At 42.0% G+C, this 23891-nt stretch overlaps 1 protein-coding gene across 8 annotated transcripts in view; it reads right to left on the bottom strand.

Moving 5' to 3' along the window:
- MAP3K4 (mitogen-activated protein kinase kinase kinase 4) overlaps positions 1-23891 on the bottom strand; it is a 122143-nt gene that overhangs the window by 52988 nt on the left and 45264 nt on the right. For all 8 annotated transcript variants that reach the window (XR_012902747.1, XM_075924566.1, XM_075924571.1 and 5 more), the window contains 9 exons: positions 22825-22971; positions 21416-21573; positions 19004-19120; positions 18542-18641; positions 18357-18440; positions 14828-15094; positions 6431-6580; positions 4801-4962; positions 3132-3265 (listed from right to left, as the gene is read on the bottom strand). Coding sequence is in view for 7 of the 8 variants with exons in the window: in XM_075924566.1 (XP_075780681.1) it covers positions 3132-3265; positions 4801-4962; positions 6431-6580; positions 14828-15094; positions 18357-18440; positions 18542-18641; positions 19004-19120; positions 21416-21573; positions 22825-22971 (1319 nt within the window). In the remaining variant the exon portion in view is untranslated. The remainder of the gene's footprint in view (positions 1-3131; positions 3266-4800; positions 4963-6430; positions 6581-14827; positions 15095-18356; positions 18441-18541; positions 18642-19003; positions 19121-21415; positions 21574-22824; positions 22972-23891) is intronic.

Here is a 23891-nt window from a genome sequence, read left to right as displayed (position 1 = left end):
ACAAACTTGTTGCCCACCAAGCTGCATAAAACTGGAATGTATATGAAAGCAAGTTGGCTTGAGCTAAATTTGAAGCCAGGAGTAGCTGCAGGGAAAAAATAGTTGCTTACCTGTTCTGTAACTCTTGTTCTTTGAGATGTGTTGCACAGGTACATTTCACTTCAGGTGTGTGCATGCCCTGCGTACCAGAGTCAAATTCTTCCCTCACTGTATCTGTTGGCACAGCATGTACACCCTCTTCTGACTCATGCTGCTGCACAATGGTATAAAGGGGAGGGCTGTCCCAAATCTCTTCAGTTCCTTCATACTGGACGGGAATGTGTAATGCATCTCAAAGAACAACAGAACAGCAACTAACCATTTTTAACTTCAAGGCACTGCACATGTTCATGCCACTTCAGACAACGCACAAGAAATTCAATCTGAGATGGATTTCAGAGTGTACCTGTCCAGTGACTGATGGACATTTAGAAATCCAGGATGAGATTTTCTGAGGTAAGATTGCAAGGGCTTTCGTCCTTTCTACAATAACCACAATCAGCTGGGAGGACAACCTAAATGACCTAGCTCTGTCCAATTACAACACTAATCCTCTTCTAACTTCCAAGGCATGGAGTCTCTTTTCATCCTTATGAGAATGGGGCTTAGGAAATTTGGTAAGTATATTGCCTGAGTGAAGTGGAATTCTGATACTAAAGTCAAAGTTTTTGGATGCAGACATAAGTTTGCTTTATTCTTACAGAAGACTATGTAGGGAGGATTAACTACCAATGATTGCAATTCTGCCACTCTTCTTGCCAAAACCCATGAATTTCCTATATAGCTGGAATAATGAACAGGTTACACACCCACCCTTACCCAATTCCTAGGGCTCAGGGCGGAACTTCCTGTGGGTTTGCAGGAACTTCCGGCCTGAGCCCTAGGAATTAGATAAGGGTGGGTGTGTGAATTAACAGGTAAGCCATCAGTTCAAAGGGTGGACCCATCAACTTTCTTAGTATGACATTCAAGAGTCAGTGTGGATAGAGGAGGGGCAAACACAATTACCATACACAAGTTGGGCTGCATCCATTCATTATTCCAAAAAGACTAGCACAGTTGCAAGCACATAAATGAATATGTCCAATGGGTTATGAGCCAGGTAGTACACTGATTTTAACCAGTCCTGTAACTTTCTGAGACAAAAGTTTCTCAGGACAGTCCATATATGTTAATGAGGTTATATTTTCAGAAGACCGGGGTAGTTCCTTGAAGCTGTTATTGGAAGGACTTTCAGATCTGAGAGAAATTGTTAACACTGCCTGGAATCTGGCTGGACCTGAGAAGCCTGATTACTACAGAAACCAAGAATGCCCCTATAAATTCCGATTTCTGTACTGAAGACTGACAAGCTCTCATTGATCAACGGATCTCAAAACATTAAATTCTGCTAAACTGAATTCTACCTTGTTCTTGGACTGACATTCTACCAGCAAATTGTCAAGGTAGGAAAATAACTGTATCTAGGTGACACTAGACTGACTCAAGTCAGCTATGCCAGTACCGAGAGTTGAACTTTACTGGCAGGTAACTTCAACAGAAACTGAAGGTGTATCAGTACTGGATGACTTCTCTGCTGTACTGTCATAACGTCCAGTACCAAGAGGTATAGCATCTCTCATCCCACAGCATAAGCCTTCAGTATTGTCTTTACCAAGCGTGCCCTTTGAGACTGCTGCGTTCGAGGAAAGCTATCACAGTAGGAGGTTCGTCTCAACTGTATTGGTGATGGAGTTAACAACCCACAAGACAAGGTCAGTGGTGGGACCACCTTCAATCATCGGAGGACACCCAACCTTACTGGTAGACAGTGCTAGAGGCCTTGATTTTGTGGAAGAACTGGGCATACTTTCAAGGCATAGTTTTTATGTTCCTTCCGGGCATCAGGGAAGGGGAATAACACCAAGACTACACAAGACTATGCTATGCTATGCCTGGAGTAGTGCTTCTGATAGAAGAAATGTTCAGTACCTAAGGGGGAAGGTTCAGATATAGGTAGCAAAGTACAACTTCAAGTCCAGGACAATGGTCCTTGATGTGATCCTCCCTCAAGTACTTTAGACTCCTGGTGTGAGGGTCACTCACCAGCAGAGATTTCTTGCAGTTGATGTAAGTCCTAAAGTCTAAAGACAGGCATGCCCTGGGTATTGGTACTTGGAACATGCAGGAACCAACACACTATTATAATTAGTAGAAAACAAACAAAATTTACTCTAAATCTCTAGCTAACTAACTATAGAGGAGTACACTGATGGGAAAAACACTTGCAAAGAAAGCCAACACACTGACTCCCAACATGGGAGGTAAGAAGGAACAGAGAACCTGGGGTAGTACAAAGGGGTGATATAAAGGGCAGAGAGATGGTCTCTCAGCAGTGAAAGCCACAAAGAGCATACATGCATGTGTTGTCCCCACAGGTGCCATTAAGGGGAAAATCTCTATCTTTGGCACACTGGGCAGGTACACATCTGAAATGAAATGGACATGTGCAATTGCTCAAAGTAGTATGGCCATACCCTCAAAGAGACCCGACATTCAGTGCTCAAAACTATACACAGTCCTAAGGTCTTAGTTGATTTCTCATTGTTGCTGAATATCCAACAATGGCAGAATCCTTTCTATCATTTTCGTCTTGTCAGAAGACTGCCCAAACTTTCCTGTTTTGTTTCACCCATAGGTGGGATAATCAAAGAACTCTTATTGGAGGAAAAAAAGTTATCCAATGCTGCACACATATTTGCAGATTCCTGATCAAATGGTTCCTTCACCCTTTAACTTGAAAGCTTTGAATGGTCTGGGGACTAGTTATGTCAGGTATCTCTCTTCTCTCTTTTCTGTGACAGCTAACACTCAGGGCAAGGAGTCTGGAAAGAAAAACTACTCATTAAGCAGTTTGGGCAGTGCTTGCTTTGTACTTTTACTATGGAAAATCTCACCGAAATAATAGCAATAGAAGCACCAATATAATTTTATTTTACATATATTATATATATTCAGCTATTATTCATGATTCAATGTAGAACTATCCCACACAGTATTTAAAAAAGAGAGCAATACGTGATATTGTGATACAGTGCCCAGTTAGCCTTTACCTGGGTCTAGTGCCTCGACCACTCTCGCATTTTGTTAGTACATAATTCATCCATTTTCTGGCAAAATTGATATATTTATCTCCAATTTTCTGCCTGAATTCTCCAGACATCAAGCGAACAACTTCTTTATGGTACTACAATATATGAAAAATTATTCTTCAAGTATTAAAATTAAAATACCATTACATAATATTTACTACTAATAAAATTGCAAGGAAGCACAATCACATCTCACTCTTATACAAGATAACTAATTATAGCAATAGAATTGTATAATTATTCATTTAACAATGTCTTTGAGGGAAAATCACAAAGACAAGACATTTATTGCAAACGAACCAAGACACACAGACAGCATTTCATCCATGTGGCATAATATGTAAATATGTGAACTAAAAGATTCTTCAGTGGGAACATGGGCTGTCTCTCTGAAGATCATTCTTACAAAGACTCTGTACATCGTGAAGAGTACACTCTCTCAATAGTGTATCTGTAAAGGGTTCAAAGGAATCAAGCAAATGAAGACTTATAAGAAGTGGCCTGAAGCTGACATTTCCTGGTTGGCACTCTAAGGCAGCATTGAGGAGCTGCATCCACTCATATAAAGGATTTAAAGAGAACCTTAGAATAAGGGCTCACAATTAAAAAAATAAAATATTTTACATTTACATAGTAGCTTGTATGGGCATAAGAAGAAAAAGAAAAAAAAAAAGAGGCAAAGAATGATCAAATGACACAGCCCATATCTGATCTCCTGTGAAAGTTTCAGACAGAATCTGAAGAATCTAAACGTTAAATTCAGGCTCCAAACTCAGAATGTCTTGCCAAAATAAGAATTTGCAATTTTTTCATTTGTTTTTAAATACAATGAAAATATTTGAACAGCATCACACAATAATCTTATAAGAATTCACTCAAAAGCAGTAATTCACTAATTTGTACAAGTGAAAGAGTAGAATTTTATCAGTTTCTCTCAAACAGTGTTTCTTAAAGCGTGCTGCAGACCTACTATGAGAAAGCTGCTAACGGGCCACTCGGGTTGGTTTACTTACCAGCTCCGCAGTCACAAAGCCTTGCGATTCCCACTGGCGGTAATTCACCATTTGCAGCTAAGGGGTGCCACACGGCTCCATGGCTGCAGAGCCGGTAAGTAAACAAACTGAAGCAGCACATTAGCAGTTCTCTCAGAGGCTATGTCTAGACTGCAAGCCTCTTTCGAAAGAGGCTTTTTCTAAAGTATCTTTCGAAAAAGCCTCTTTCGAATCTTTCGAAAAAGCCTCTTTCGAAAGAGCGCATCTAGACTGCACGCGGAACGCTTTTTCGAAAGAGAGCACCGAGGCAGTCTGGATGCTCTCTTTCTAAAAAGCCCTGTTTGCTTTCAAGAACGCCTTTTTTCGAAAGAGCACTTTCAAAAAAAGGCATTCTTCCTCGTGGAATTAGGTTTACCACCGTCGAAAGAAAAGCCGCGTTCTTTCGATTTAATTTCGAAAGAACGCGATTGCAGTCTAGACGCAGGTGAAGTTTTTCGAAAAAAGGCTACTTTTTTCGAAAAAACCCCTGAGTCTGGACACAGACAGAGTGGGCCCCAGCCCACTTTGAGAATACTGTTCTAAGAATATGTGAAAAACATTATTTTACTACTAGAATGCATTCCCTTTTGCTCACTTACCTCAAACCCAAAATTGTAACCCTGAATCATGGCTTCTCGATAGTACTGCTGCAAAGTGGCAGATTCAGACTCATCAACCTCAGCATCAAATTCAGAAGTGAACATGCGATCAACTCTATCAATGGCACAACTTATCTTATTGCATAGCTGTAATGCATCACTCTGAAGAACAAAAAATGAATAAATGCTATTTGTAGAACAGTAATGCCATTATGGTAAGCACTGTAAAGACACACACACAGTAAAAAGTGTATAAAACAAATCATGGGTGAAGATTAATTCATAGTTAGATGATGATTTTATATACGAGTACACACACCAAGTTCTACACACATTAACAATCACTTACAAAATAGGGCTGTAACCAAGAAACAATTTTCAAATTCTGACCAAAATCTAGAGTTTTCTGAAATAAATTACAAATTTATAAATACATTAGCCCACATTCTTAGAAACTATATTTTACAGTAACAGCTGGCTCTGTTAGCAAAAGAGTAACTACTATTACTTTCTATATAAAGCATAACAACAACAACATAGTCAGATTCTATCTTTGGGTGTCTTTGGGACACAGGGGCCACTGACTTCAGTGGGAAACCTAGGGAACAGCCAGGACACTGTGTTAGTAAATCCTTGTTTCCGTAGGGCCTGTGGTTTTGTAGGCCTAGCTAATTTCATGTCACATAAGAACATAACAAATGATCTGGTAGCACTTTATAAACTAACAAAACATGTAGATGGTATCATGAGCTTTGGTGGGCACAGCCCACTTCTTCAGATGACCGGAGTTATGAGTTTGGGATATGAAAACTTGAAATAAGTAGAAGAGAGGAAGGGGAGGGAGAAGGGCAGGAGACAGAGAATCATTAAGTATCTGGAGAATGGGTACTTAAACCTAAGTACCCATAACATAAAAACATGTGACTGTTTGTTGTCATAAAATGAAACTTCACCTTAGACATTTTGACTACAGACAGTTTGCACAAACTAGTGGATGTACTTTATTTCCATTCTGTGACCCTATTATATGAAACTTGTGGCTTTTCTAGGGTTCATGTGTCTAATATACTACAGACTAGCTTCCTATTTTGTGTATGTAAATTCTGGAACTTGTACATGCACATGATACTGCTCAAACTGCATTAACAAGAGATTTGGTGCAACCACAACGGAGGCTGGACTGAAAAAATGACCTATGACCACTTGCACAAATTACAAATGCAGAATACTGGTTTATAATTCAGACCCATATACAGGGGGAGGGGAGGCGAAGGGTATGAAAGCACCCCCATTCTTCCCCCCCATAGTTCCCCAAGTAAGCATGCTCCGGAGGAGCACGGAAAGGTAGGAGCAGCATGCTGCCCAAGCCTCCCTTCCTCATGCTCTGAGCAGCCGGGGGAAGGCTGGGGCTGATTTCCCCGCTTACCTCGGAGACCATAAGGAGTGCATTCACACCTTTGTGGTCCACATCTACAAAAAAACTGTACATCCCTCAGAAATTCCTGTGCATAGGCCTGTAATTAAATCACATCAATAGCTTTTGAACTATTTGTGTTAATGTATTCCAGTAAAAGAAATGCAAATGATGAAACAAACAATCCTGGTAGAAATAAATTAGAAGGCTGCTTACTTTTAACTGCTGCAATGCTTTAGCAATGACTGGCTGGCTGGATGTCTGTTCATGATGCAACAATAGAAGCCCTTCAATAGACTGTTGGAAAGCTTTTCTCTGACTTACAAGATGGGCAGATTGCATGACTACAAAGAGGAGGTTATCAACCTAGGAATGCAAGATTAAACATATTGCTAAAGAAGACATGATCAAGTTCTTACGGATACAATAGGTAGCCATTTTTATGACAATTTTACTATTCCCAAATGTTTTCTTGAAACCCAAAAGATTATAAATCTTATTCTTTGATACTATAAGGATTCTACTTTTATATGAAGTGTTCTTTGGGAATTGTTTTGACTCGCAGTATGTTTCCTGAATCATGTTTATAAGCATAAGATACATAAATTAAGACAGGGCTTAACACCATACAGCTGGACTGCAACGGAAATGTTTCCTGAAGGGGAGACCAGCTTTCAAAAGTTTGATAAAAACTGTGCCAAGGAATTTTCAAACTGACCAGTTACACTTTGAAAATTAGCGTCTAGCAAAATAAACTACCAATGTCACCAAAAGTAGGTGATAAATGCCTGGAGTAAGCAGACTTCATCCATGCTACACAAGAGGCTTCAGAAATATTTTCTAGGCAGGAAAACTATGTTATCCTTGTAAATTTCTAAAATATGCACATATTCGTTAGGAACCAACATTCAGTGTTTCAGTAAAGCCTGCAAAGATATATGTCCCAGAGCAAAGACAGTCATGATTCACAATCTGAGCCCTGTTAATGACAAACTGCAAGAACCAGTTGGAACAACAATTACAGTAGATCAAGTCCAAATTTACAGAGTTGCTACTTTAGATGGGGAAGGTTACTCACTTTATGCACTAACTGGAGTTCTTCGAGATGCATCTCCATGGGTGCTCCACTTAGGTGCGTCAGCGCCGCTGTGTACGTGGCCTGGAGAGCTATAGCAGCAGTCCCCAGCCGCCGGCGAGTGCTGCACTATTGCGCAATCGCTTTGAGTGACAGACACGCGCCGGCGGCCATTCCTTTTCTACGACGGACTGTGTTAGCCCAGAACAGAAGGGAGGCAGGTGGGTATGGAGCACCTGTGGGGGGACATCTCGAAGAACTCCAGTTACTGCACAAGGTGAGTAACCTTCCCTTCTTCTAGGGTCCCCGTGGGTGCGCCACTTAGATGACTACGCAGCAGTATTCCTCCTTGGCGGTGGGCACTCAGTGTTGAAGGGCTGGATGTTGGACAGTATGGTACATCCAAATCTAGCGTCTGTGTCCTGAAAGTACTGAATAGCGTAACGCTGTGCAAAGATATTGGCTGAAGCCCATGTTGCAGCTCTGCAAATGGCGTATATAGGAAGACCCTTGAGGAAAGCAGTTGTGGTTGATTCTGCTCTCGTGGAATGCGCCCGTATAACTGTTGCCCACTGTCTGTGTTTCTGGGTGTAAGCCAGTTGTATGCATGTAGAAATCCATTTGGATATCCGTTGTTTGGAAACGGGTTGTCCTCTGGACATGTCCACAAACGAAAAAGTCTGGGAGCGCGTCTGAAGTCTCTTGCACATTCAAGGTAAAAGGCTAATGCCCTGCGTATACCCAGCATGTGCAGCACAGTCTGCTTGCTGCCCTTGTGTGGTTTTGGAAAGAACACAGATAAGTCTATTGGTTCGTTACAATGGAACGAAGTAGGTACTTTGGGCAGGAATTTCAGATGGGTTCTAAGGACGACCTTGTTCTTGTAGAACACCATGTACAGCAGGTCCACCATGCGTGCCGCTATTTCGCCCACTCTCCTAGCTGATGTTATCGCTACGAGAAAAAGCTACTTTCATTGAAAGGTGGAATAGCGAGCAAGTGGCAAACAACTCAAAAGGCCATCTCATGAGTGAGTCCAGCACAAGATTCAAGTCCCATGATGTGAGTCTCTCTGTGGTGGATAAAGGTTCTGTATCCCTTTCCAGAATCTCTTCACATACGGGGAAAAAACTGAATACCTCTGTATGGATGGATGTATCACAGCTATAGTGGCTAAGTGTACATTGAGGGAACTAATTGATATTCCTGTGTCCCACAGATGGAGACTATACTCTAGTATGTCCAATATCTCTGCCTTGTATGGATCCCGTGCTTGAGCTGAATTCCAGGCTTTAAATCGGGCCCAATTCTGCAGGTAAGTCTGTCTCCTAGAGTCGCTCAGGATCTCTGACTATGAGACAGCGCTATCTCGTTATTTGAGAGCCAACAAGCATTCATGCTTGCAGATTTAGTGTGTGGCATCTAGGATGTGGTATGCACCCTTTATCTGGGTCAGCAGCACTCATATCGGTGGGAACTTGTATGGGGGACGAGTCCTGAGTTGCAGTATGGTAGGGTACCAGATCTGTCTTGGCCAACTTGGGCTACCAGTATGACCCTTGCTGCATCCTGTCTGATTTTCAACGCCATCTGTTGTATAAGAGGTATAGGTGGAAACGCATATGCCAACGGAAAATGCCAGCGGACTTCAAATGTGTCCATGAGAGATCGTGGTCCAACACCTACCCTGGAACAGTACAGGAGGCACTGGGAGTTGGTGTGCATTGCAAACAAGTCCATTACTGGGTAGCCCCATTTCTTGAAAAGGTTGTTTGTGATGGATTTGTTGATTTCCCTTTCGTGGTTCTGCAGGAATTGTCTGCTGAGGGCATCCACTAATACAGGGTCCTTGCCCGGTGAATGCATTGCGGTAGGTGTGGTGATGTGTGTAATACACCATTGCCACAGTTTCATTGCTTCTGCACATGGAGGCGCAAGATCGTGCAGCCTGTCTGTTTAATGTAATATGTCATTGCGGTATTCTCCAACACTCTCAATGTCTTGTTCCATATGTGCTTGAGCAGTTGGGAATACGCTCGTCTGACTGCCCTGAGCTCCAACACATTGATATGGAGCCGGGGCTCCTGTTGTATCCATTGTCCCTGTAGTATCATGCTCCCCATGTGGGCTCCCCATCCCAGCAAGGACACATCTGTTGTGAGTGACAGATGGCACTGGTGCCTGAAACGGAAGCCCCATGCATACATTGCATACGTCTGTCCACCAGTCTAAGATGATTTTGACCTGAATGGGTACATGGAGTGCCTTGTGGATCGGGTGGTGTCTGGGCCAATACACAGTTTAGCCATGCCTGGAATGGCCTCATATGTAGTCAAGCATATGAGACTACAAAAGTGGATGTGGCTATGTGTCCGAGTATTTGCAGGCATGTACGTGCCGAGGTGCATGGGCAACTCTGTAACGACATGATCAAGTAGCGTAATCTTTCCCATCTGTGGATTGGCAATGATGCTATACCTTTGGTGCAGTCCAGCTGTGCTCCTATAAACTCCAGTGTTTGTGTAGGAATGAGGGAACATTTGTCCAAGTTCAATAGGAGCCCGAGCTTGTCAAATAACTGCCCTGTTGAGTGTAACGTCCGCTCCCTGTCCCCATACATGGGTGCCTTGATCAAACAGTTGTCGAGATATGGAAATATGTTTATGTGCTTTCTCCGTAGGTGTGCGGCTACCACGGCAAGGACCTTGGTGAATACTCTGGGTGCTGTCGACAGGCTGAAGGGAAGCACCCTGTACTGATAGTGAGAGTTCTTGATGGTAAACTTGAGAAATCGTCTGCGTGCCGGGTGAATTGATACATGGAAATATGCGTCCTTGAGGTCGAGGGTAGATAGCCATGCTCCTTTCTCCAAAGCAGGTATGATCTTTGCCAGCGTAACCATCTTGAACCTCTGATATTTGATGAACCGGTTAAGCGGTTCATCCACAAAGATCTAGGATGAGTCTCTGCCCCCACGGTTTCTTGACGATTAGGAAGTATTTGGAATAGAATCCCCTGCCTCTGTATCAGCTGGGTACTTCCTCTGTAGCACCAAGCTTCATGAGGCGCTGTGCCTCTTCCAAGAGAGCACTCTTGTGACAGGGGTCCCTGAAGAGGGACAAGGGAGCGAGGGGAGTTAGTGGAACTGCTGTGAACGGTATGCAGTATCCGGTTTGTATTATTTCTAGGACCCATTGGTCTGAGGTGATGGTCTTCCCTACTGTATAGAATTCAGTGAGTCTGTTCCCAAACGTCTGTTTGCCTAGATCTGCCTGCCCTGGAGGATTGAGGGCTACTATACCCTCAACCAACGTCTCAAATTTGCTGACGAGAGTTGGACCCTTGAGTTGCGGATGTTTGCTCATTTGATTGCCTTCGTCTAGATTGCCTCACAGGTCTCTTGTTCTCCTAGGGCCTTTGTTGGTGGTTATACCCTGTTGTTCTGAACCTTTGATTATGTTGTTTGTCAGATCTAGGCAGTTGAATCCTTAATGTGTGAAGCATCACCCTGGAGTCTAAGGGTGTGGAGCGATGAATTCATTGCCTTGGCAAAGAGTTTCTCTCCTTCAAATGGAAGGTCCTTGATGTTTGATTGTACCTTCTTGGGAAACCCAGACACTTGCAGCCATGCCATTCACCCCATGGACATGGCTGCTGTATCCACAGCATCCAACACTGCTTGTAATGCTGTGCGGGAGATCAGAGAGCCTTCAATCACATTTGATTCAAATTTTCCTTTATATCATTCTGGCAGATACTGAATGAAGGAATTGAAGGTTTTGAATGTCTAGTGTGAATATTTTGCTAATAGAGACACGTAGTTAGCATTTCTGAGTTGTAGGGAGGCTGAATATGCCTTCTTCCCCATAGCATCAATCCTCTTTATCTCCTTGTCGTGACTCTGTTTTCTGGGGTACTGCTGTTGCTTACCCCTCTGACTGGCAGCTTCGACAACCAACGAGTTTGGGGGAGGGTGAGAGAATAGGAATTCAACTCCATAGTTGTTACATAGTGTTTATTTATTTTCTTGGAAGTCGATGGTCTCCCATATGGCCTTATCTGGGTCCATTAAGGCCTCGTTCATCGGCAGAGCCAATCTGGTGTGCTAAGTTAAGTTAAATATGCTGGTAAGCTTGAGCTTGTTCTGCGTCATGTCCGGGAGTTGTATCTCCAGGGTGTCCGCTACCCTGCGGAACAGGTCTTGAAACTTTCTATAGTCATCATCTCTAATTGGTGATGTGAGTGGACTGTGGTCATCCATCGTGGAACATGACATATTAGGAGGAATAAGAGAATCTTGTGTCACTTCTGTCATCGATGCCTCGCTGTCAGGGGTGGCTGAGCTATAGTTAGCTCGTCCCCGCATGTTCGTGTCAGCCGACTGAGCCCTTGGAATCTGGAGGGTTTGTTGTAGTTGCAATTGTTGGCTTCTGTAGGGTGCTCATGGGTCCCAATAGGGCCACTATGGTAGGAGCATTGAGGATACCCATTGTGCCATCTGCCAGTTCTGGGGTTGCTATTGTTGTGTTGCAACGTATTGAGGTAGTCTGCCTTGACCACTTATTTCTTCCTCATCATCATCGCTGAACCTGGCCGATCTGAGCGACGATGCTGCTGTGGAGGACAGGACAGAATCTCTAGATCTTGATGTGATGTCGGTACCGAATAGTGGTGAGCATGGTACCAATGGTACCACTAGATCCGCCTCGGTCATATACCTTGGTACCTGGGGTGGCAGTGGCATCTCTGTATAGTCTGCCCCTACTGGATGTATCTGTGTACTCGGCACTCTTGGGTGCACCAGTACCGATGGCATCGCTTGTCTGTCTGTGCATGGCATTCCGCTGCTTTGCAGCCTGCCTCCTTTTTTCTTTGTTGGTGGTACCGGCTTCTCCTGCAGTACCATCCACTTGTTCTGAGGTGAACCCGAAGCTTAGCCAGAGGCTCTATGCTTTACTTTGGGATCACTGGCTCTCTGAGCAGGATCCTTAACCTGCTTTATGCTGCCTTGTTCAGGGCAAGCATTGTTTGCCTCCTGGCCCGGATGTCTTTCACTGTTCTGTTGCAGAGCGTCAGCGGGGGACCTGGAGCGTTTCATACTGCGCTCCCGGTCCAGCTCTCTAATACATCTCTCCGTGGGAGTCATGGGAGTGCTCCTTTTCCCCTCCAACCCCAGGTGTAGTCGCTCTGGGAGGAGTTGACTCAGGCTGCAGGTCAGCCACCGTCTTTTCCATAAAAATAATTCTCCGCTGTAGATCTCTCATCCTTTTAGATCTAAGAGAAAGTTTTTGACAGTGAGGGCAATGGTTTATCAGGTGATCCTGCCCTAGACAGCAGAGACACTGCTCGTGCCCGTCTGCTGCTGATATAAATATGCTGTATCCTGTACGCCTCTTAAAGCCAGAAGGTGCTGGCATGCCAAGGTTTTTTTTTCTTTGTTTTTTATTTTTTTTTTTTTGAGGCGCTGCGGGTGAGCAGGATACGGCAGTGGCGTGCCCGCTCCGCTTGTTCTTTATGTTTTGCGGCTTTTCCTCTGTTAATCTGCTGCTATATTCTTCTTTTCTTTCTGTCCTAAAAGGCTTTTAGGAAGACTGTTGCTACTACGACCAATGCCAGCAGTGGTTGAGAAGGAACTGAGGGAATGGCTGCCGGCACATGCCTAACTGTCAATCAGAGCGATTTGCGCAATAGCGCAGCATGCACCGGTGGCCAGTGATTGCTACTAAACATCTCCGGGCCATGTGCACAGCAGCTCTGACACAGCACGGGGACCCTCAAAGAAGAATCATGATTGCCACTCCATTCATAATGTACTTACAGAAATGTTTTCAGAACTTTTGTTTTTAATTTTCAATGAAAAAAGTATATAAACATTTCCCTACAGTTTAGAATATAGAAAGTGTGGAAGATTTAGTAGGGTTTCACACATTGCTTTAATTTTTTTTACTTCCTTAAAGCATAACCTTCAAACAAATCAATATACATAAAAAAATAATGGTAGACAATTTCCAAATCAAATTCTGTCTCTTGCAATTTTCTTGAAGAAATAAATACTAACTTTAAACAAGCCTGATGTTTTAAAATAGCTATTAAAAAATTATAACCAGGACTGCAGAGAGACTAGATTAGCTATCATTAGTGTATGCTTATCACTGAGCAGTCTGTAGCATTAACTAACAGCAATGTCCACGGAAGAGGAATTTTAACACTTAACTAGTGGGAAGCCTGAAAGCATTTCAAAGCTGGTTTGGGAGGTAAGAGAGAGACACAGCATAAGGGAACTGAATCAAGGTAGGGATGTAAGGAAGTGTAAAGAACATATGGCTCTGCTGTTAGGGGTTGTGGGCAACAGGGGAAGGGAAATCTTGTCTCAGAAGCAGAGAGAATGGTGGAAGGGATCCCCAGCTGGCTGAGTACAAATGGGAAAATGTCTTCCTACAGATATTAGGAATTCCTGTATTTAAAAATTCACAAGGTTCCTATCACTTTTGCATCTACACTTCACAAATACAAATTAATACTATTGTACATACACCCAGTGAGACAGTGAAGTATTAGTTCAGTTTATGGATGACAGCAACTAGTCAACCACCCGATAAGCATGTGCTTATCGGATAATTGAGTACTGACTCAACTTGTTGCTTTCCCCTGACCCTTGCTGCCCATCTATTAGAGAGAGGCAGCAAAGCGGGGGGGGGGGGGGGGGGGGGGGGGGGGCAGAGGAGCTGGTGCTTGGAGGAGTAGACTTAAAAGCCAGCTCCCCCCAGCACCATCTCTGGGGAAAGCAGGGAAGACAGAGGGTCTTAATACATTTAAAAGGCAAAGCTGCAACTGGGAGATAAGGGAAAACCCCACTGTGGCTCTGCAGGTTAACTAATCAAGTACTCGATGGAAGATCCATCAATAATTCAATTAGCTGATTACCAACAATATAACATTCCTAGTTCAGTTTCTATAAATGGGGAACTGCCACACAGATATTAAAGCCAAGATTTTCAAAAACGGGTACCTAAACTGGACACACCTAATTAAGTAGCCTGAATTTGAAAAATGCTGAGCATCCAGAAGCATCTACTAAAATCTAATTTGAGGCATTCATTTTATTAATATTTTGGAATAAGTGATTTGCCCAGCATCAGAAGTAAACTGGCCTCATGACTCAATGCATTCAAAATAAAGAGTTCACAGGATAGGATGATTTTTTTTTGCTAAAAACAAAACACTCAGTTTTACAGTACATCTAACACTGAGCAGCTCTAATGTGGATACTTTATTAATTCTCTTAATAGGGAAGAAATTTTTTTTGTAAATAAGAATGCTGCTTTCAAAAAGAGGCTCATGTTCAAGTCCTGCAATGACATACTTGAGATAAAACATAAAATCAAGAACATTTTAAAATTATAATCCTTGATTACTATTTATTTCCAATACATCTTAGACACAGATGGTAGAATGTTCGATTTAACATCTACGATCATTACTTCAGAAGCACTTCACCTTGAAGAAAACGTAGACTATATAAAATGGAAAACATGTACCTGCATACTACTTAAGGTATCAACAGTTTCCACCTGAGGCACTATTTTGATTTGCTGTCCTTCCCATGTGCTCCAGCTGTCATCTAATTCAAGATCTTTATCACTATACTTGGTCATCAATAAGTAGGCCTCATATGCAACCTCCTCTGAATCTTTAGAGCAATCTTTTCCTGCAGCTGCATTTAGCAGCTGTAAAATTACAGATTTTTCCCATGCAAGATTATCTGGGACAAACACGTGCAAGTTTTCAAGTCCAGGGATTTGCACCTGCAGAAAGAATAAAATGACATTCAGCAAGCAAGACTACACACTACCACTCAGCTTCTCAATATGTTGCACATGCAGCAGAGTCTGCTTAAAATGGTCATTTTAGTTCTAGACATAGTAAGGGTGTTAAATTTAGATTAATCAACTAAATTGAAAGTTGATGAATAGCTGACGCAAATTACGATTAGTTGATATAGGCGCCTACGCCTATCAGCTCTTGCTACATTTCAAAGTATAAAGCGCCGCAGGGAGCACGGCCAGAGGGAGACTTGAGCAGTCTGCCATTGGCCCCGCGCTCCCTGCTTTTGAAATATACAACAGCCCTCCTGGAGCTCTTGTACATTTCAAAAGCAAAGTGTTGCCAGGAGCATGGGGCCAGCAGGGGACTGGTTGAGTCCCCAGCTCACCCCAGGCTCCTCGCAGCATTTCTTCCCCAGTTCCTCATTGCACCCCTGCCCCTTCTTCCCAGGGAGAGAGGGTGCTGGGGGGGAGGGGGTGGGAGAACTGGATTTTAAGCCAGCTCCCCCCAGCACCAGCTCCTGCTCCCCCCCCTTGCTGCTTCTCTCTGATAGAGGCAGCAAGGTGTGTGGGGGGGAAGGGGGGAGGAGTGACTAGTCAATTAGTCTCTTACATCCCTAAAGCATATCCCCCTTTTAATAAGTATAGAAAATATCACTAAGCTGGTAACACCTCTAGGAGCACAGCCATTTCAGCACTAGCAATATACCCACTTTTAAACACCATCCATTATGGTGACTTGTGTGTTAAAAAGCAAAAAACACACGAAGGATGGTGATGCTACAACAACTTACAATACAAAGCTGCTCCCACACAAATCTTCAAGCAATTATTTTATACATATTTAAAAAGATGTCCCTTCCCAATGTTAAAATCACTATAAGGAACAAATAAGTAAAAAATGTTATGACACTAAAAATTGATTCCCTTCTGTTTGAAAATAGAACATTTTTTTAAAAATTAGGGGAAGTTCACTCAAATTCTGGAACTAGCAATATAAACTTTCCTTGACAGCCCATGACAGAAACATACACTGTCTTAGCATAAAAGGAGTGATCAAATCAATGACTTGCCTCTCTAGTTATTGCTGACACTAAATTTACAGAAATTAATTTATTCTGAACTCTTGTGATAGCGTCCAAGGACAGATTTCCATTTTAAATAAAGTATTATTTAAGGAATATTACATAAGTAAGTTTTTTATTCTTAAAAAAATGGCGCCACAACTCTTTTTATTAAGTTAGAAAATAGCATTGGCAGGAGTTACATATAATGTAGGGCAACTCAACGTGTGGCTCATCTGCAGCCGATGGTGCGGTTTGGGTTTACGTGGGGCTCAACAAGCGACCCGTGGGTGGGAGCCAAAACAAAAAAGTAGTCAATATAATGGTCTTCTGTTAATGTGTTTTAGTAGTTAAATTCTTGTCATTTCTCATTAAAAGTACTGTCATATGGGTGGAAATCAGGTAAATATTGCATTTTATTAATATCAAAAGAAAGGACTTAAATGGGACCTCTGTGTTGTGTAGTCTTCCTTTAATCTTTGTATTATGTCAGTCAGCGTGAAAGAAGCTATTTGCATATATATTTGCATGTAAATGCAATCACACTTGAGTTGTAGCCCCCGGCATTTGCTTCTAAAGTTGAGTAGCTCTGATATAATGGATCTCACACCTTAAGGCAATTTGTATACAGGAAAGAGCAAAGTCTCCAAGGATGATGCTATTCAAGTGCCCAATGCAAGTGAATTCTCTCTTCCCTCTTGTACATCATAAAAGCAATCTTCACTGATTATTTTTGACTGCTGCCTCTCACTGGCTACAATATAATAAAATGCTTAATGGCAGAAAACCATGAAAGTTAGCTATTATGAATAACCCATTTTTAAAGTTACCTCACTCAGCCATTTACATTTTTTTCACATTTTCTTTTCCCTCTCTTTATCATGATCCCTTAAGGGGTTTGGGACCTCATAATGAGGTCTGAAAATTCTGTGTTTAATTTTGCTTGCTTCAATGCCTTCTACCCCCTAGCCTTAACATCTCAACGAGCAGTCTTTTAGCTGCAGAAGTGACAAAACTCAATTCAGAATTTCTCAGGCCCCATCAACACTAGTTTTCCTGTGCAAGAAAACAGATTCTATACAAAGCTTTTACAAACAAGGCTGCACTGGCTGGAGTGTAACTAAACATTTAAATAAACTCAAGATTATTTTACTAATTTTTCAGTTTTCAAAATTAAGCCCACACCCTTTATCACATCTATATTTACACAAATCATTTTAAACAACTCTGTTTACACTAGTTTCCTGGCACTGAGGAAACCAGTACAGGAGAGACCCTCAGTACATCAATGCCTCCCCATTAAGAAGAAGCAGCACTGCAAAAGTTCATTTAAGGAACTTTTAATACCCTAAACCCAACTCCTTAGGCTAAATCTGATCTCTGTGACAAAGCTACATTGAAATACTACACTCAACATTTCTAAATGTTTCTTAATTTTACAATTTAAGCCAATTTGATCTGAGAATGGAACAAAACTTAAAACTACAAGGCTGTTATTGATACTACAGAAATAAAGGAAGTTTTTGAAAAACTAATTACAGGTTGAACCTCTCTGGTCCGGGACTGTGTGGTCTGGCAACATCTCGACCACGGATGTTGCTGGATCAGAGAACTCCAGTGGCTGGGGATCTGGCAGCCAAGAAAGGAGCCAAGAGGCCAGCACCAGGGCTAGCAGTGGAACCAAGCCAGAGGCAGGGTGCAATAAGAACATAAGAGAGCTGGCAGCATGAAACCCAGCCCAGCAGTGGAGCCAGCCAAGGAGCATGGAGCTCTATCCACAGCTAGGACCAGGGCTGGACCTGACAGTGCATCCTAGCCAAGGGTGAGCAAGTCTGGGTGAGAGCAGCCAAATGAACCCAGGTCTCCTGAGGCCTTGGCTAGCAGACCTGCCACTGTATCATTCCTTCTTCCAAGTACAAGATGTCCCAGGAATACAGACTGGAGATTTGGCTCAATCTTGTAGATTATTTGAAAGTTGCTGCCGCTCACACAAATACTGGTGATTTTAGAAAAACTGCACTTCCAAAAAACAAAAAATTAATTCAATTGCTACATTTCAATTCTAAGTTGATACTACAAATTCAATGAGAAATAGATGCACTTAAGTCACATACAGCTTCATATTGGATACCCTGTTTAGCATTAACCAAATAAGTGTCATGACTCTAAATGGATTTTACCTTCACATACTGTTTTGTTTTCAGGACATTCAGGAACTCTCGCACAGGGACCGACAATGTGAATTCTGCTGCTATTTCAAGGTCCTAATGACAGTTATAAAAAAAAATCTTTACTGAGTTGAAGTTTAAGCAGAGAAATAAAAATAAACATGAGTAAGTTTGATCAAACACCATTGTTACTTTACCTTCCTTAGCATCTTAGCAAAGCCAAGAGCTTTGGATGCCCTCTCTCTAGCTTCATGAAAGAGCTCCTTCAGTGCCCGACTGGTCTCTATAACAGACCTCCTGTAATGTTGATTAGAAATAAGTTACTATATTTAAAATATAGTAGTCTGAAGAGAAAAATACAAGATAAATGTGCACAAGCAGCAAACTGAAATGAACTTACATTGCTCAGACACATTTGTCACAGACATAAAAACACTGAGAGAACATTACATAAAATGCTTCTCATGCCCTTAGCTATGATCAAGGTTATTAGCCATCATATACAGAAAACAAAGATTAATTACTAACTACAGACTGAAAATCGCAGATGGCTTGGACAGTTTGTTTTTATGTGCTTCAACAAGTTTAAACACTACAGTTTGTCTTTCAAAGGAATAAAGGACAGAATAAGAGAGACCAGATACTGAAGGCTGGAGTACCTGATTTCATCTGAAGCAGTACTGTCATCAGCACTGGCCCAAAATTCATCACAGCTGTCTTGCAGACCAGAGTCTAGAAATATTCCTGTAGATTTCAACAGCATTCCTGCAATATCACTGAAACAAAAAGAAATGGAGGGCAACATTACTTTCACTCATGCACTAATACTCCTTTTATTTCCTTTTTATTGCAATCTCCATCTCTGCATTTTGTGGAGTCTCCCCTTCCTTCCAGGAAAGAGTAAAAGCCCTGTAAGGCAAGACAGACCAAATAGGCTTACCACAGAAGGGGCCACCCCTGTTTTGGTCATTTAAACAGCATGCGTACCTGTTGGATTCTGCCACCAGAACTACTACAAAGTCTGCAGCAAGAGCGTGTCTCACTTTGACATAGAAGTCTATAGCTAAACAATGGCTGCTTGAGGGAGGAATTATGCTAGGCATCAAAAGCCTAGAAGTCACGTACCGAGCACAGTTAACCACAACAATGTGACAGCTAGAAGCAGGCATCCAGATTACAGACTGAGAGGGCTCCTCCTACAACTGGCGTCTCTGGACTATGTGATGTTATAGTAGTAATAAGAGAACTGGCAATTTTATAAATATGGCAGCAGTCATATCAAGAAATAATTGGGCATGACGAATTTGTTCTGACTCATGCATTCAAGCTGAATGGAAGCTACATAACTGTGGTACTTCTCTGGAATTTTAGCAGGTCTGAAACCTTTCCAATGACAAGTAAACCTTCCCAAATAAACATGTGACTGCTATACACAGTTTAAGCCATTTACATGGGAGGTGGACATGGGAGGTGGACAATCAGACTAGTTACTTTAATTGGCGAACACTCAGGAAACAGATATTTCCTATTAAACCAAGAAAATATTCTTCAGTTTTAATGGGGCAATCATAGTTGAAATTTGTTTAGGTGATTTCTAAGCCTACTTGTCCTGTACCTTAGAGGCATTAAAATGTCCATTGAAGGTCATATACTAGGCTCGACAAATAATGCAATCTACTCGCCTGTGGCCCATGGAGGCAGTGGGGAGCCCCAGGCAGGTTCCCCTGCTTGCCCCACAACCCCGCATGCTGCTGAGAAACTTGGCTGTGGGGTGCAGATTCAGACTAAGGATGTTAAGTATCAGCTAATTAAGTATAGGGCTGTTGCTACACTTCAAAAGGAGAAAGTGCCAAAGCCCGGAGTCAGCTGAGAAACCCCCATGACTCCAGGTTCTGGGTAGCACTGCGGCTTTGAAACACCGTGAAGGCATGTCAAAGCAGCAATGCCGCATGGAGCCCAGGGTCAAATGGGGAATCCCCAGCTGATCCCGGGTTCCACATGGCATACCAAAGCGGCAGCACTGTATGGAGCCTGGGGTCAGTCTACACGTCAACACTATTTCCGAATAACTAGTGTTATTCCAAAATAACTTAGTCCATGTCTGCACAACAAGCAGTTATTTCGAAATCGTGTCAAAATACTATCAAGCTGGAGGACTTCTTACTCCAACTTCTGTAACCCTTATTGTATGAAGAATAAGGGAACTCAGAGTAAGAGTGCTCTATTTCAAAATAAGTGCTGCGTAGACACTCCCTATTTCAAAATAAAATATGCAATTGACGTATTTCAATTTGCATAGCTTATTTCAAATTAAGCCCTGCAGTGTGGACACACCCTCAGAGTCCCCAGCTGACTCGAGCTCCATGTGGCACTGCCGCTTGGAAATGCTGCAGGGAACACAGGGCCAGCGTGGCACTGCTTGAGTCCCCCACTGGCCCCGTGCTCCCCGCAGCGCTTTCGACTTTGAAGTGTAGCAACCTGTTGCTATTCTTCAAAGGGGGCAGTGCCTTTATTGACTAAATGAATAGTTGATGCAAATTGCATTGACTGTTCAATTAGCGAACTAATCAAAATTGTACATCCCTATGCCAGACAATGGAAATCTACAGAAGTCCAACCTGTATATAAAATGTAACCATGTTTCTTTTATAGTGAATTTAACTTGTACAAGTTTGAAATCTGAAAGCCCTCTATAGAAGGTCAATTTCAGTGAGTCACATACATTCAATTCACCATGTGTTGATGAGAACAATACTTTGGATAAAATTAGTTAAAAACAAGATGGCTACTTGAAATTGCATGAAGTAGAATCTATTGAGGCATTCAATTAAGTAGTTTCTAAAGTCCTATTTATAGAATTTATGTATTCTTTAATTTTTGGATCCTGGTTCTGCAATTAAAATAAATCTTGCCACAGACGATAATTCACAGAGAAAATTGTGCATGTGACATTATGTTCCAGACTAATAGAAATTACTTTCAAAGATCAAGCCCTTAGAATTAAGTATGACTCCAACTGGTCTAAATGTCCAGAATAAAACTGATTGGAAAAGTGTTTTAAAAATTCCTACCAGAATAATTTTCCAGCTTGAGCTTCACCTCCTCGTATATAAGGCGTAATTTCTTTGGTGAAATTCCATTCTTCCTCCAAGAGATTTTTTAAACTATGAGATGCTTGAGGTAACTGCTGTAGCATTTGGATCCAGCTTCGCATATAATCAAAATAAACCTGCAAGTGGGGAAAAAGAAATTTCGATTGTACTTGTTATAAAATTTGTAATAAGACGGGCCTAATTTTCACACCCACAAAAATTACATATAGCAACACAGAGAAGGAGGGAACTATCTATAATATTCTATTTGCTGCTGTAGAAAAGGTGTTATAAGCTTCTCTGCACAAAGTGTAATTTGTAGCATGAGAAGATGAATGATAAATAAATGAAATAATTTGGTGTATGTAAAATAAGTTTACCCCACCTCTCTATTTAAAATATTTGAGGTGGTTTACTTTTTTATATATTGTTTTAAAATTTTGTAAAATGAAAGACCCCGAAGCAGGGAAGAGGGTGGACATAAAACCTACTGAGACACACCAAAGGAATGATGCACGCACAGCCACACGCAAGAACCAATAAAAGCATGGGTAAAAAGTTTAGGCACCAGGCTAAATCTATCTAATGCCAGGGTTGGTACCAGGCAAACGTCCCAGGGGAGGGAGTTCCATAGAATGAAGCAAAAGCTCAGAAGGCCCTGCACCGCGTAGATGTCAGCCTTATCTCCATAAGTGGAGGAACATGGAGTGTAGCCTCCACAGGCGACCTTAATTCCTGGGCAGGTTCATACAGGAGATTCATAGAACACTAGAACTGGAAGAGACCTTGAGAGATCATCGAGTCCAGTCCCCTGCTCTCACAGCAGGGCTAAGCATCTTCTAGACCATTCCTGATAGATGTAGAAAGGAGGAGATGGTCCTTCAAGTACCCCGGTCCCAAACTATTTAACGCTTTGTAGGTCATAACCTTTGAGAAACATGCAAGGAAAGACTTTATGAGTTCTAAGGCATGTGCACCACCAGTAGAAACACTTGCTACCATCTGTGGGAACTCTGCTAATCAGCTGGGCAACATTTGAATCTTTCTGAGTGGCCACCCAAGTGCTCAGCTTACAGAGAATACTGGTGTTCCCAGAGAATCTTGCTTCCACATGTGTCTCAATATCAGTATGCATAACTTACTCACAAAACTGTTTTCCTTGGCTTCTTCGTAAAATTTAACTTTTAATACAATATCCACTATTGCCTTTAAAAAATAAAAAGGTGATATAGACAGGCTAGACACTTATTGGCTAAAGATAGGCAATCAGAAATAATCCCAAGGCCTAGACTCAGAAAAGTGCATACAAGATTTGTACCGATAAAACATCGAATACAGTAACCCATTTACCAGAACACCAAAAATAATTCTCTCTTTTTCCTACTCACCATTAACATTTTATGCAGGTCCTCTTCAAAAGAATCTATGTTGTAGTCAATCTTCTGTAAGTCATCTAACACCTCACGTAACATAAATTGATAATATTGCTTCATTAGCAGGCCACCCTTCAGGACCTCTTTACACTCCCTTGCTAGCTGCAATGGAAGAGACCACAAACTGCAATCAATCTGCTATTCTCAAATTTCCTCTGAAATTTGGGAATTAAAGTTTAACTTGCTTAAATAATAAATGTGACATTATTGTGTTTCTCTGGCTTTCACAGACTAGGTGGATTGTTCCTGTATCTCATAGAAAGCTTTGCATATGCTCTCCTGAATTGCGGAACTGCTGCTGTAATTCCACTCAGCAAGTTACTGCATGTAGAAATGGCAGCAAATGCTTAAAATTTTATTTTTGCTATTCAGAAAAGTCATTGTATGCAAGTGACTGAATAGCTTGAGATTTTATATTTGGACTGGTGTTTCACACATTTAGTTCAATGGTTTAAAATCTGCAGCAAACAAGTAGTAATAGGTCATCTGACACTTGCAGTTGCTTGGAGGTCTATGTAAAAAAATTACTAAACTGGTCTTGGTCATGTTCCTAGTAGGCAGGTAACACAAAACAACTAACAAGGACAGGCATTTTGTTTTGGAAGTCTGGAAGAAAAAGCCACGGACTGAATGAATAATCTGCTTATACACAGAAATGATCACTTTAGGTTAAGACACTGGCACTGGCTGGCCATTCCATACCTACTCTAGGAAGCACAGGCTTTTAAACAGTATGACACTAGAGGCGCACAATAGAGATCAATCATACTTTATCTTGACTATCTCTCTGCCAGTGTAACAGGAATTTTTCCTTCCCAAAACTATTACAGGTTGGACCTCCCTAATCTGTCACCCTGCTTGCTGGACCAGAAGTGGTCAATTCCAGCCCCACTGCTGACAAACTCCAGGCTCTCCTGGGGTCTGTCAGCAGACCCAGCCAAACATCCCTCCTGGCCAATAGGCTCTGCTACTGGCCCCATCCTGGGGCTCCCTGGCTAGTCCTGGGGCTGCAGTGCTCCCTG

This window comes from Pelodiscus sinensis, chromosome 3, assembly GCF_049634645.1.
Source record: "Pelodiscus sinensis isolate JC-2024 chromosome 3, ASM4963464v1, whole genome shotgun sequence".
NCBI lineage: Eukaryota > Metazoa > Chordata > Testudines > Trionychidae > Pelodiscus > Pelodiscus sinensis.
Note: the sequence above shows the minus strand (reverse complement) of the source record. Positions and strands in the feature narration are given on the sequence as shown.